The sequence below is a fragment of the Equus asinus genome, chromosome 5 (assembly GCF_041296235.1).
Source record: "Equus asinus isolate D_3611 breed Donkey chromosome 5, EquAss-T2T_v2, whole genome shotgun sequence".
Taxonomy (NCBI): Eukaryota; Metazoa; Chordata; class Mammalia; order Perissodactyla; family Equidae; genus Equus; species Equus asinus.
In genome coordinates this window covers 67,783,608-67,796,563 of record NC_091794.1, presented here as the reverse complement: position 1 = coordinate 67,796,563, position 12,956 = coordinate 67,783,608, and the positions used below count along the sequence as shown (strand labels likewise).

The window sequence follows — 12,956 nt, the reverse complement described above, 5'->3', positions numbered from 1 at the left end:
CCTCATTCTAACACCACTACCCACTCAGAACATATCATTAATAAAATACTATGACCATTCCACACTTTTCACCTTACCCCCACCTCCCAGGATTTGTCAAAAGTCATGCATCCATGAGGAAAATCAAGGTGGCAAACAGACACCAGGCAAGGAGAGATTGTGCAAACATCAGGGATACGCTCAGCCAAGGAGAGATGGTGTGAACATCAGGGATATGCTCAGCCAAGGAGAGATTGGACAAACATCAGGGATACGCTCAGCCAAGGAGAGATGGTGTGAACATCAGGGATACGCTCAGGCAAGGAGAGATGGTGCAAACATTAGGGATGTGAATTCAGAAGTGAAGAACAAGCAAAAGGAAAAGCAGATAGCTTAATGGTGAAGGGAATAAAAAGAACAGATACCTACCCAGACCTGCGCTATCTAGCTACCGGCCTGTGGACTTATATTATCACCACTGGGCTCCCCACTGGGCTCCCCAAATGGATCACTGTTGGATGAGGCCTGTGACCCATCAGGCTAGAACACAAGAAGATAACACTTTTTTTTTTTTTCTTTTCAACAACTGAAAATAAAACACAGCTGGGTACATTTTCATGCACACATATAGTCAGTTATTTTAAAGGAGGCAGCAACTTCAGTTAGAGGATGCCACACCCTCAATTATGCGAACTTGTAGGAATAACTTAATGAAAGGACAATGTTTGCAGCTGCTCATCCAAACATAAAAGAAAGCCCCGTAGTCAAGCCCTTTAGCACGTGAGCGTCTGAGCCAGCATTCTTTTCTATGTAGGTTCCTCATGCATTGCCCACTTCAGATCTACAGGTTTTAACTTTAAGGAAAAACAAAGACAGAAAGAACAAACTGGTCACTTACAGCTTCTTGCTCTTCGCTTTTGCTGGGACTCTCAAAGCCCTCCTCGAAGATGTCGTCTGTGGTGGGATCGCTGGCGTGGGATGCAGACGATTTGGATGGAGAGCTCTGTCTAGGGGCTGGGGTTGGAGCTACACAGAGACCATGCAAAAAGAGGAAGCACCATAAGTGTCCCACAGAAACTTCAGGGGTCTGGTTATACTCAAGTCCAGTCACAGGACTCTTCTTCCTATCACAAGTCAAATCAATTGAACGGTTTAATACCCTCTCTGTACATATTTATCTTGTCCTCTCACAAACTTGATGATCAGGAAGGAGCTGGTCCACACTGATGAGTGAGGCAGTGGTTCTCAAGGAACGGGCCCTGGATCATCAGCATCAGCCACATCTGGGAACTTGTTAGAAATGTGCATTCTTGGACCCCATCCCAGGCCTACTGAGTCAGAATCTCTGTTTTTCTGCACACTCAAGTTGAGAGCCACTAGACTATAATTTTCTTTCTTTTCTCTTTCTTAACACCATGCAGTTAGTTCAATATGAACAAATCGATCAGAGGACAGTACATTTATTGTCTTCTATGTGTCAGACACTGTCAGAAAGTTTACAGACACTGTCTCCAGTCCTCAGAAAGCCTATGGGAGGTAGGATTTTTCCCAATTTTACAGATAAGGAAAGCAAAGGTTGCTGAATTGCTCAAGGCCACATAGGTGGCACCTGGCAGAACCAGGCTCTGTGTCCCAGCACACATTTGATGAACGCACGTTGAATGAAGAGTGTCTCAGTGATCTGGGAAAATAGAAGTACCTGGTGGCAACTCTATTCCTCGTTCCATAAGGATATGCATTTTCTATACTCCCCACATTTTCCTTGTCTCATTTGTCCCAGAGGTTTATAACAAATAGACCATTTGAAGCTACGCTTCCTTTTGATAATTTCTAATTTGGTATTGGAGATACCAGTCACCAGCTCAGCCCTAGGTGAGGGGGTGCTGTGGCTTGATTTAGTAGTTGGATTTCAAACATCATTGATAAGGCCTCCCTGTCATAACTGCCCAGAATTTACGAAATCCTGGCTGCACATCGGTCAGTGAGTGATTGTGAAACTTGGTGAGCACCTCTAGCCTCGATGAACCCGTATTTAGAATAATGACGCTATTTACGGTGCGCCAGAGAGTCAGACACTGTGCTCAGCACTGTGCGTTCACTATGCTCTCTAATACAAACGCCTCAACGTGGTATTATACCTACTGTTTTTTTCTGATGAACCTACTGCAGCTCAGAGAGGTGAAGTGGCTTTCTGAGGATTGCACAGCTATGAAATAGGGACACTGGGATCTACCAGGTCCATCTGACCCTATCCAGGTCCTGGGTTTGTCTACTCCTATTTGAGCTTCACTCTTGGTCCAGCCAATGCTCCACTCAAAGCAGTCTAAAGGTGATGCTCATGGAGAAGAGGATATAAAGATTGGTTTCACTCATTTTCGTTAAAATAAAATGTTGTGTTTTTTTTAAATTGAAACAGAAGTCTGTTTTGTTTCATGATTATGGAACTAGTCATAGTGTGTTTAAGCGAGATAAGCAACATGAAAACATCGTGATATGTGGCAGATATTTAGTAAATATTAGTGCAATTGGATTCTGAACTGTGTCTGAAGTGGTTTATCGCTTACTACAGGCTGAGAGCCCAGGCTGAGCTGCCAATTCTGAGAGGTATACTGCTCATACTTATCTGAGGAAATCGATGGGAAGCGTAACTAGAAGTATTTATACCAGCATTTTAATCTTGAAGGGTCTGTACTCTCAAATTGTGGCTCTCAGTCTGGGGCACTTCACTCCCAGGGGATATTGGCCATATCTAGGGCCATGTTTGATTGTCTGAAGAGGGGAGAGGAGGTTTACTCTGGCAGCTAATGGGGAAAGCCAGGGATGCTGCTAAACATCCTACAGTGCACAGGACAGTCCCCACAACAAAGAATTATCTGGGCCAAAATGCTAATGGTGCCAAGGTTGCAAAACCCCACTCTGAACACAACAGTAACTGGTGGCCTTTGTTTTGTTCATTTCATTCTCTACAACCTTTCCCAAATGCCTCCCACGTGCTAGCCACCCTGTCAGCATTATGAGAAGGGTAGGAATGATTCAGACAGACCCCCTGTCCTCAAAGAACTTAAACTTCCCCTGTTTATTCCAGCTGGCGCACAGCCCATTGAGAGAGGGACACTTGTTTTTAAAAGATGCTTGCTTATTTAGGCATGGCTGTCATTTCTTTAGCATTTCATTTTTTATTCATTATTCTTCATTGAAAGCTTGTGAGCTCCAGTTCACAGAGATGTTCCCACCATGTTGAACATGCAGCCTGTGTGGAGCTAGATTGTTTATACACACAGGAGGCACTCATTGTCAGAGCAGCCTTCTGAACCTGGCTGAAACGACACTACCTAATTGGGTTAACATTAGATTTTTTTGACAATTCACAGTATCGGCCAAGCAGTGATCCGTGTCGTCTGTGACAGTAATGAAAACACCAAATTCATTGTTCCATGAGCCTTTTGTTTCCCCTTTATCAACTGTCGGGACACAGGCTGAACCACCAGACACCTTGCTCGATGGTGTCAACCAAGCACAGACGGGCTCAGGTGTACCTGGATTTTGATTGGCTGTGTGGCTACAGTTTTCCAGGTGCTTGCAGTGGAAAAGTGAGCTGAGGCAGAATCACTGAATGCCGAACCAGGAGGCACACACTATCCAGGCAGCTCACTCATTTTACCCATGAAACTGCTGAAGTTAAGAGAAGTCACACACTTGCCCAAAGACACGGCTCGTGGTAGAGGAGACAAGACTAGAACCCCGGTCCAGAACTCTGCCCCAAACCACTCAGTACGTGATAATAATGATGATAAAAATGCTCCAAACTTTGTGAGGTATGCAATGGTTTAGGACAGGTATACCAAATCCTTTTACTAACCCTTAGACTAAGACAGACGAGGAAACTGAGGCTCATACAAATAAAACGACTTGCCCACTGGCATGAAACTATTAAGTAATAAAGCTGCTACCCGGGTTTCCAGTCTAGAGCTTTGTGCTACACCATCTTTTTTCCTGTTTGACCACCCAAAGCTCTGAGCCAAAATCTGGCTTCAACTACACCAGTTGTATGAGATGTTATGGCTGCCAAACCTCGGCCCTAAGTTTTCTCCTGATCTTAATTTTCTATTCTAATTTGTTATCCTTGTTCCCAAAATGTTTTTCTTTTCTTTTTTTAGTAGAGTGATCAATTAGTGCCTGGCACATAGTAGGCACTCCATGGTGGCCAATATTTATTTATTTTTTAAAATTATTTTTGCTGGGAAAGATTTGCGCTGAGCTAACATTTGTTGTCAATCTTCCTCTCTTTCTTTGTTCTCCCCAAAACCCCAGTACATAGTTATAACTTCTAGCTTTTCTATGTGAGCCGCTGCCAAGGCATGGCAACCGGCAGATGAGCGTTGTGGTTCTGTGCCCGGGAACCAAAGGCGGCCACCAAAGCCGAGCGCAGCAAACTTTAACCGCTAGGCTGTCGGGACTGGGCCTTAAAATTTTTTTAAATTCACATTCGCCATTCATTTTTATTTCAGTAAACCATACCAAATCTGTGTGTCATAAGCAGGGATATACGGAAATGAATGAATGAGCAAATAAACAAACCGTAGGAGGCAAAAATGTGACATGGTGGAAAACAGCAGGCTTGTGTTCAGTCCTACCATTCTGTCTGTTCTCTTTGTCTGAATCTCACTTTCATCATCTTTCTAACAAACTCATCCCTAGCACTGTTGCAAGTATAAAAATAATAAATATAACACAGATAGAGTAGGTATGTGTTATGATTGATCCCTAATAATCGGTAAGTCTTATTACTACTACCAGTAGTGATATGAACAAGAGGCCTGTGAATGTAAACTGAGATGAGTTCTCTGACCCCAGGAATGAGGCATCGCTCTCACTGGGTTTAGGTCTCCAAAGACGAGCACTCACGTGAGTTGGTCGATGGCGTGGTAGAAGTCACAGGGGTCAAATTCAACTGGGAGATGTCAAAGTCATCACAGTCGTCTGTATCCTGCGCCACCCCAACTTTGCTGAAGTAACTGGAGAAGGCCTCTGAGGTGCAGGTGAGGGAGGGTTGGTCGGGTTTGCGGGAGGGCACGGGTGGAGGCTGGGCCATCTGGAAATCCTTAAACATTTCTTTTCCCATTTTCTGCCTGGGCTTGTCGGTCTGTGGACTTGACCTGGTGGAATCACCCGTGGCTGGGACGGTTGCAAGTGGGGTGAGGGGACCTTGGAACATGGCGGCTGGCAAAGGCATAACAGTTTGTGTGGGCATGAAGGCGGCTGGCGGAAACTGCCCTGCCACGGTTGGCCAGGGCTGCTGAGTGGCGGGGAAGAGACCTGGCTGGCCCCAAGCGATGGGCTGAGCCCCAGGCATCACCTGAGCGACTGGTGGCTGAGCACCCATGGCGATCTGCTGTTGGACGAGGGGCTGCTGGCCCCAGAAGGATGGGAGGACGGCGCCCATTGCAACGTAACCTGGAAGGGTGGAAAAGAAGAGTCAGGCATCCTGGGAAAGAATGATTCATGGAGTCAAATGATTGGCAAAAACATACTAGGCGACTTCTGAGTGTCAGGCTGTATGCCGGGGATTGGGGATGCAAAGATGAGTAAAACAGAAGTCCCTGCTCTCAGGGAGCCTGCCTTCTAGCGCAGAGGTCAGACGAAACCTCTCTAATGAGATGATTTGTAAGCAGAAACTAGGATGCAGCGAGGGGGCGAGCCAGGCAGACTTGGGTGGATGATAACAATACTGCTCCAGTTGTTAAAGGCTTCTGACACGGTGCAGCCTCGGGAGCCTGCGTGTCTCAGGGGAAAGGGCAGAGATCATAAGTCAGGCCCCTCTGGTTGGAATTTTGCCCCCTTCTTGCTAGCCCTGGGGAATTCTCAACTGCTGAAGCTCTCTAAAAGGCAGGCTCTTTGTGGGAGAGCCTGGTTATAGCATCTTTCTTCTTGGCATCAGCGCTGAGCGTAAAGCGAGTAAGAGTCAGACTGCTGGGGTTTTAGAGGAGAGGTCAGTGTTCAGATCACCACTTCTCATCCGTGGCATTGAGCGGCAACTTCGTAAGCTATCTCCTGATCTGGAAAATGGGCATAAAATACCTTCGGCCTCATTGGGTTGGTTTAATGATTAATGGAGATTAAAGTGAACATTCAGTAAATGTCAGCAATGCACGTGGTCTGAATCAGACAGAGCCTATCAAGTACATAATAGCTTGCCTGATATATAGTAGCCATGCAATAAATGGTAGTTCTAGGTATAATTACACATTATTTCTGTATTATTATTATTATGCCAATTTTAAACTGAAAAAGTGTGGGTGATTGTCCACTCAGGAGCACTTCACACAGTGGCATAGGTTGTGCACTGCAAAACTCCAGGGGGTGTACTCACATATGTTACTGTGATAACTGCTTGCTGGATTCTTCCTTTCAGGGGAGATATAATCATTTTAAAAGGAGTGCCAGTGACACTTTTTACAATAACAATAGTAACAAAAATAATTTCCTGGGGCCGGCCCTGTGGGCAAGTGGCTAGGTTCACATGCTCTGCTTTGGTGGCCCAGTTCACCTGTTCAGATCCCGGGCGCCGACATGGCACCACTCATCAGGCCATGCTGAGGTGGCGTCCCACATGCCACAACTAGAAGGACCCACAACTAAAAAAATATATATATATACACACAACTATATATTGGGGGGTATTTGGGGAGAAAAAGCAGAAAAAAAAAAGAAGATTGGCAACAGTTGTTAGCTCAGGTGCCAATCTTTAAAAGAAAAAATAACAATAAGTTCCCTTTATTGAATGCCTATAACGTGCGAGGTACAGTGTCAGGTGCTTACATCTTCATAAAATGCCCGCAGGGTAGGTATTGTTATCTCTCTTTTAGAGATAAGGAAATTGGTGCTCAGAGAGGAAAAGCACCATGTTCAGGGTCACACAGCTGGCGTGAAGTGGGATCAGGATCTGAACTGAGGTCATCTGTCTGTCCCCAAAGCCAGTGTTCTTTCCTCTGCACCACACTGCCTCACCAGAAGCCAAGGCTGATTTCTGATCTGAGCACAGTCAGAAGCCCTGACCCAGCCATCAGATGCCTTAGCATTCTGGAGGCCCAGAGACACTCCCAAGGGTTTCCGGTGGTCCCTGCCTTTCTCAGGGGGCCCAACGGCCACCAGCATGTTGCAGCTGAGCCTGGGGGACAGACGACCAGGCCAGGCAGAGCACAGGGTGGAGAAGCTAGCTTTGCCCGGCCTCTCAGAACCAGCATTTTCATGGCCATCAGAAGGAATTTGCAGGCACAGAGCAGAGAGACCAGGAAAAGATGAAAGGCGGGTGCAGCATAGCCCAGCAACTTTCAAAGCGCAGACAGGCGGGCGCCGGGGCACTGGTCATGACACAGGTCATATCAGGACTCTGGTGAGCCCAGAGAAATCGTTTGCAGGGTGCCTCGCTCATGCTCCCATCTCACATCTGCCTGCCCTTCCATTGACTGATAAGGGATGGAGCCAACATTCACAGTCAGGTCATTTCCTTGCAAGGTGACAGGAGGCTCCAGAGGGCCAGAGACAGGACAGCAGGCTCTTGCTAATTAATCTGGCAGTGTTAAATGCTTTTATGGAATGAGGAAGGGGCGTCAACAAACAAAATAGACCTCATCCTCATGAGATCACCTTAGTCCTGGGGCACTGAAATAAGACTGGTGAACAGGCATTGGTGCTGGCATTTAAAACAGAAACTTGCTTACGTTGTTTCTTGCCTCACCTATCACATAATAAGGCGGTGACTTGAACCTACCAACAGACTAAGAATTCTGTGAATTTGTTTTTCTGGTTTACTCTGATGGGGCTCAGTGGTTCTGAATGGGAGTGCTAACACCCCCTAGGGGATGATTAGGAAGTTTGTGGGGCGTGCTGGTTGTCATAATAACGTGGTCAGGGCAACACTACCGGTATTTAAGAAGCCAAGAGCATTGACACTAAAGACCCTGTAGCGGTGGGACCGAAGCGCACAACAAAGGATTATCTCACATTCTGTTTATAGCTGTGTGAGTATAGACTCGACTTTGAATTACGTGGAAATTCAAAGTTTCTTTGCAGTTTTAATGCACTTAATTTTCCAGGAATGTAACAACCGTGCACATTGAGGGAAGGCTGTATTTTGTCTCATTTGGAACCCTGTCAAGAGTTGTTCAGCAATTCGGAAAATCGTGGTCCCTGACTTCTCCTGCTGTCTGAGCCAACGCGACACTCCTGGGGCGGTCTGCACCTGTGGGGGTTATTTATGGGGAGACACACCTGACCACTCAGCATGTCCTCTGCTGTGGTTGACCTGGGTATTTTCCTCATTGAAATACATATTTTTCTATTATAAGTTAGCTTTTGTTTGTTTCTGCCTTATTTACAGATAGGGCATTACACTGATTTTTGAAAAACTGGGTAGGTAGGTTATATTATATATGAATTTCATATTTCACGTCAAGATATTAAAGGAGACATTCAAATACTTGTTATAAAAAGGGGGCGCTGAGTTTGACAGGGTCGAGATGTGCCACGGATCTTTCAACCACCCCCGCCCTGATGCCCATGTTGGTGAATGGATGGAAGTTTTCAGCCTCCAGCCAGTCTGCTTTTTACTTTGCTTCCATCCCACCCTCCTCATTGCCAAGAGAGGTCTGTTCTAAAATGCAAATACAGTGCTTCATTGTCTTGAGCGTAAGGCTCAGATGCCTTAGCTTGGTTTATGAGCCTTTGGGGGTCAGCCCCCTTTGTCCCCCTTCAGCCCCATTTTCAGTTCGTTACTGCCATTGGCACCTTTCCCTGCAGCAGCTGCAAACGACACTCAACCTGTTCTCTCGTCTCTGCTGGTCCACCTGCCGGGAAAGTGGCCCCAACTTCTTCACGTGGCCACTACTTCTTACCTGCTCTCTGAGACTCAGCTCAGTATGACCTCCCAGGGGTCTGCCCTGCCCTCTAGACTCCAGTTGGTTCTCCTTCGCCGGGCCTGTGCTGTCCCCTGTGTTCATCTTTGGCACGGCACTTGTCACACTGGGTTGTAATTGCTCAGTTATTCTGACTTCCCTCATTAGGCTGGAAAGCGCCTGCTAGCAGGAACCCTTTATTTTCTCTCTCTCTCCCTCCCTCTGTCTAGTACAGTTTTTGGCATATATCAGCTGCTCCATAAACGCTTGAGACTGGAAAAGGCTCTACATAAAGGTGAATGAGTCATAGTAGAATAAATGTCTTCACTGAATTTTTCCAAGTGTACAATTAAACTCCCAAATCCATAAGTGCTGTGATCTCTGATGATGCTACTGTTGGTGGCAGGTTTTTCCCCCTTATCTTTTTTTTTTTACACAAGGAACCAACAGATGGGCTGTGCACACTTTTCTGGAGAGCTATTAGCATGTCTCTCTGGCTTCATGCCATCTGCTTCAGACCAAAATACAACATTCAAAAAAAAAAGAAAGGCAACACAGGGTAAGTGGGTATCACGTTTGGGAACCTGCAGGTCTCACTGGCTTTTCCTGGGGGGTCCCTGCCGCCTGGGCTCTCCCCAGACCTGTGAGCTAAGGCTCTCTGGTCACATGGTGTGTGCATGCCTGATGCGATGCCTCAGGGGCAGGGCTGTGGTAGCAGTGGACACAGGAAGCCACTCGGTAGCTGCCACCGCAGCCACTTAGCAGCTTAGTAACCGTTTACTCATTAACGTTCACCGTTCACCAGTGGAGGGAGGAGGTGCTAAGGAGCATCTGTTTATGTTACAGAGTTCAGATCAATCATAAATCTTGCTGTGAAGTGAAAGGAAACACCTGCATTATTGCCTTGCAGTTAGAGTTTTTTAAAATGTTGAAAATTGCAATTTATAACCAGATGCTGGTACCGGGGGATACCCTCAGTATTTGGAAAAAAAAAAAAAAGGCAGACTAAAATGTAAGGAAAACACTAAAAGTAAGGAATTCCCTCAACATTTATATAGAATTTATATGGCCTTTTACCTCTGACACCTCCTGACCCCCCGCCCCTCCGGTCTGCTCACCTCTCACCTCTGTGTGAGCCCCTCCTGACCACACCTCCATTGACAGCTGCCCTCCGCCTGCTCCAAAACCCCATCCTCTACTCTACATTTCCTTCTGTCCATACCACTTAACATCTTCTAACATGTTACATAAGTCACTCTTTTTATGTTGCTGTCTGTCCTCCCAAAAGAAAGTAGGCCCTCTGCAGGCAGGGGTCTGTGCCTGTCGTACTCACTGACACACCTCTGGCCCCTAGAGCAGGACCTGGACCATAGTGGGCACTCAGTGAATATTCGTGGAATGAACATGCCTGCAAATTAGTAAGTTTGGTGCCTGGATTTCCTGTCATCTGTCCCAGTATATCTTCAGGGATCCAATAACGGGGTAACACACAGGGTTCTGGGCCAGGCTGGTGCCACAGGAAGGTGGTGCATTTCTTTTTTTTCCTCCCCAAAGCCCCAGTACATAGTTGTATATCCTAGTTGTGGGTCACTCTGGTTCTTCTATGTGGGAAGCCACCATAGCATGGCCTGGTGAGCGGTGTGTAGGTCCACACCCAGGATCTAAACTGGAGAACCCTGGGCCACCGAAGCAGAGCATGCAAACTTAACCATTTGGCCACGGGGCCAGCCCCAGGTGGTGCATTTCTGATGGAAAACTATTATTCTTATTTAAAATGACATACTCTATTACACTATTCCCAAGGAAATTTTAACATCCATTTTAGGTAAGGAAAGCTAGTCATCACCACTGTCCCATTTTAGAGATGGGTAAAACAGACTCAACTGGGAAGCTTAGCAATTATACAAATTTCTAGGTTACCTGTAGATTCGAAATTGTAAGTTAGATCCAGTGGCTACCAACTTCTGTGGCTTCTAAAAGTTCATAATGATCCTTGAGCTCATGAGGAATAACTGTAACTATTTCTGCAAAGACTATGAATTTTTAATTCACTTTGAATAACAGCAAAGTTTATATTTGATGGCAAGAATTTGCTTCTAACAGTATACAATTAAAAGAAATCATTTATAGCAAAAAATGCAAGATTTGTATTCTAAAATATTCAATTCTATTTGCCATTTACAAAAATAAAGTAAAAACAGAAAGATGAAGCCACCGATTTCAAATATGTAGTTAAAGAAGGAAAAAAGTCTTTAGGGCTCCCGTGTCTGTAAAAAGCAGAATATCACCCTTGGCCATTTCCAAGTAGAGTGCCCTGGCTACATGGAGTGCCTGATGCCATGGAAACAAGTTAAGATGCCTGAGATTCTTACCAGTTTGTAACTCATCTGCAACACTGTTACTATATATATTTTTTACCCTGTTGTAAAATTAGTAAATATATTTTTAAGAATATTAGGAAAACAGAACAAATTCTTTGCAAATCCCCAGGTGCCCTATCACCCTCCCAATTGACTGTGAGCCGTTTGCTTTGTCCCTTAGGTGTCCCCCTTTGTGTGGGGAAGCTCCCCTTCCTGAGTCTTCACCGAACGAGGCAGGCGCCTTCTATCAGCCAGATCTCAGGAGGTCCTCGCAGGGTTGACTCCTCTCCTCTCCCACTCGCCGACTTCACTCGCCGACTTCCCTCCCTCTGGCTGAGATGGATAGGAGGAAATGGACTTGCACTGATTTGCATGGCTGAGTGTGCCCAAGCTCCCTAAAGCTAAATACACTTCAGTAACCAGGAATTTTGACCTTTCCGGGTGAAAGACACCACTGAATTCCAGCCAAGCAGCATACCAGAGCTTGTAACCACCACCCACACACCCCAAATGACAGCTTCTTGATGTCACCCGAAGAGTCACAAGGCGAGGACGGTGGTTCCACGAGTGTTTAGCATATTGGGCAGCTGGCTCAAGTCAACCCTTTGTCTGTCTTGATGAGTGGGGGCCAAAGGCAGGGAAACAAGTGGACGAGGGCTCACCTGAGGGTACAGCAGCAGTGCCAAAAGGTACAGAGCCAAACATGTCTGCACTCGCCGGAAGTGTCTGAGATGAAGACGGGATAAAGGCATCACCTGGAGTGGCAGGAGTCTGCAGACAGAAAGAGGCAGAGGGTGCATGAGGCTCCCGGGAGACCTGGCTCAGCTGTCCTCAAGGATGGGAGGCAGGAGAGGCAGGAATTAAGCGGAAGAGGGTGCTGCTGAACCGAGCCACTGTCCAGGCCACTAAGGTGGTGTGGAGACCAGGAGCTGGTTGCATAGATTATCTACAAAACCGGAAAAATGATGCCTGCCTCTAGAGCTGCTGTGAGAATTAAATAAGGTCCTGCATTTAAACCACTTGGTATCACGCTGAGGCCTACAGTAGGTGCTGAGACCCTGGGAGGTGTCTTCAGGCCATCAAGTAATTCCATAATGTTTGGCTTTCATGCTTTAGAGGTGGTCAGTTAAAACTGACGTACACCCACCCAGGACCTACTGTGCACCTGGCTCAAGGCTTGTCACTCAATGCATGGTAAATAGACAGTCGTTGGCTAAAGGAACAAAGAAAGCTTAGCGACTAGACAGAGACCTTTGTATCCCGGTGCCTCCCAGAATCCTGCCTGAATCTTCACTTGCATAAAGAAGTACATATGTTCAAGAGGATTATAAAAGATTGCCTGAGCAGCGGCACACTTCACCACGCCCAGCCGGTGCTGAAATTCCAGAAAGGTCCGCAGCACGAGCTGGTGGGCAAGGGGAGGGTGTTCAAACACACACACCAGCGCTCACTTTCTTTTTGAGGTCCACACCCAATTACAGCAGCCTTTTGCCTACAGAGTATGTCTATTCCATGCCATAATATGCTTATTTTTTTCCCTTGGAATAGACTGGGGCAAGCAATTAATCCTGAAACCACGGCAATTAGTCAAGTCCATTTTTAGACCAGCAGCTTGCAGGACGAATGGCATTGTTCTGAGGATTATTAAATACCCATTTGGATTGCACTTGGGTTCAGGGCCAGAAACACAGCCATGAGCTGCTGTGTTAAGCATTCTGAAACA

The 12,956-nt window shown here is 46.3% G+C and overlaps 1 protein-coding gene across 14 annotated transcripts in view; it reads right to left on the bottom strand.

Moving 5' to 3' along the window:
• Window positions 1–12,956, bottom strand: part of DAB1 (DAB adaptor protein 1) — a 1,086,856-nt gene that overhangs the window by 14,737 nt on the left and 1,059,163 nt on the right. For 10 of the 14 annotated variants that reach the window (XM_070509805.1, XM_070509809.1, XM_044770894.2 and 7 more), the window contains 4 exons: window positions 11,896–12,004; window positions 4,885–5,433; window positions 878–1,005; window positions 409–519 (listed from right to left, as the gene is read on the bottom strand). In XM_070509805.1, coding sequence (XP_070365906.1) covers window positions 424–519; window positions 878–1,005; window positions 4,885–5,433; window positions 11,896–12,004 — 882 coding nt within the window. In that variant the 3' untranslated portion in view covers window positions 409–423. The remainder of the gene's footprint in view (window positions 1–408; window positions 520–877; window positions 1,006–4,884; window positions 5,434–11,895; window positions 12,005–12,956) is intronic. The other 4 variants (XM_044770892.2, XM_070509806.1, XM_070509807.1 and 1 more) reach the window with 1 other exon arrangement.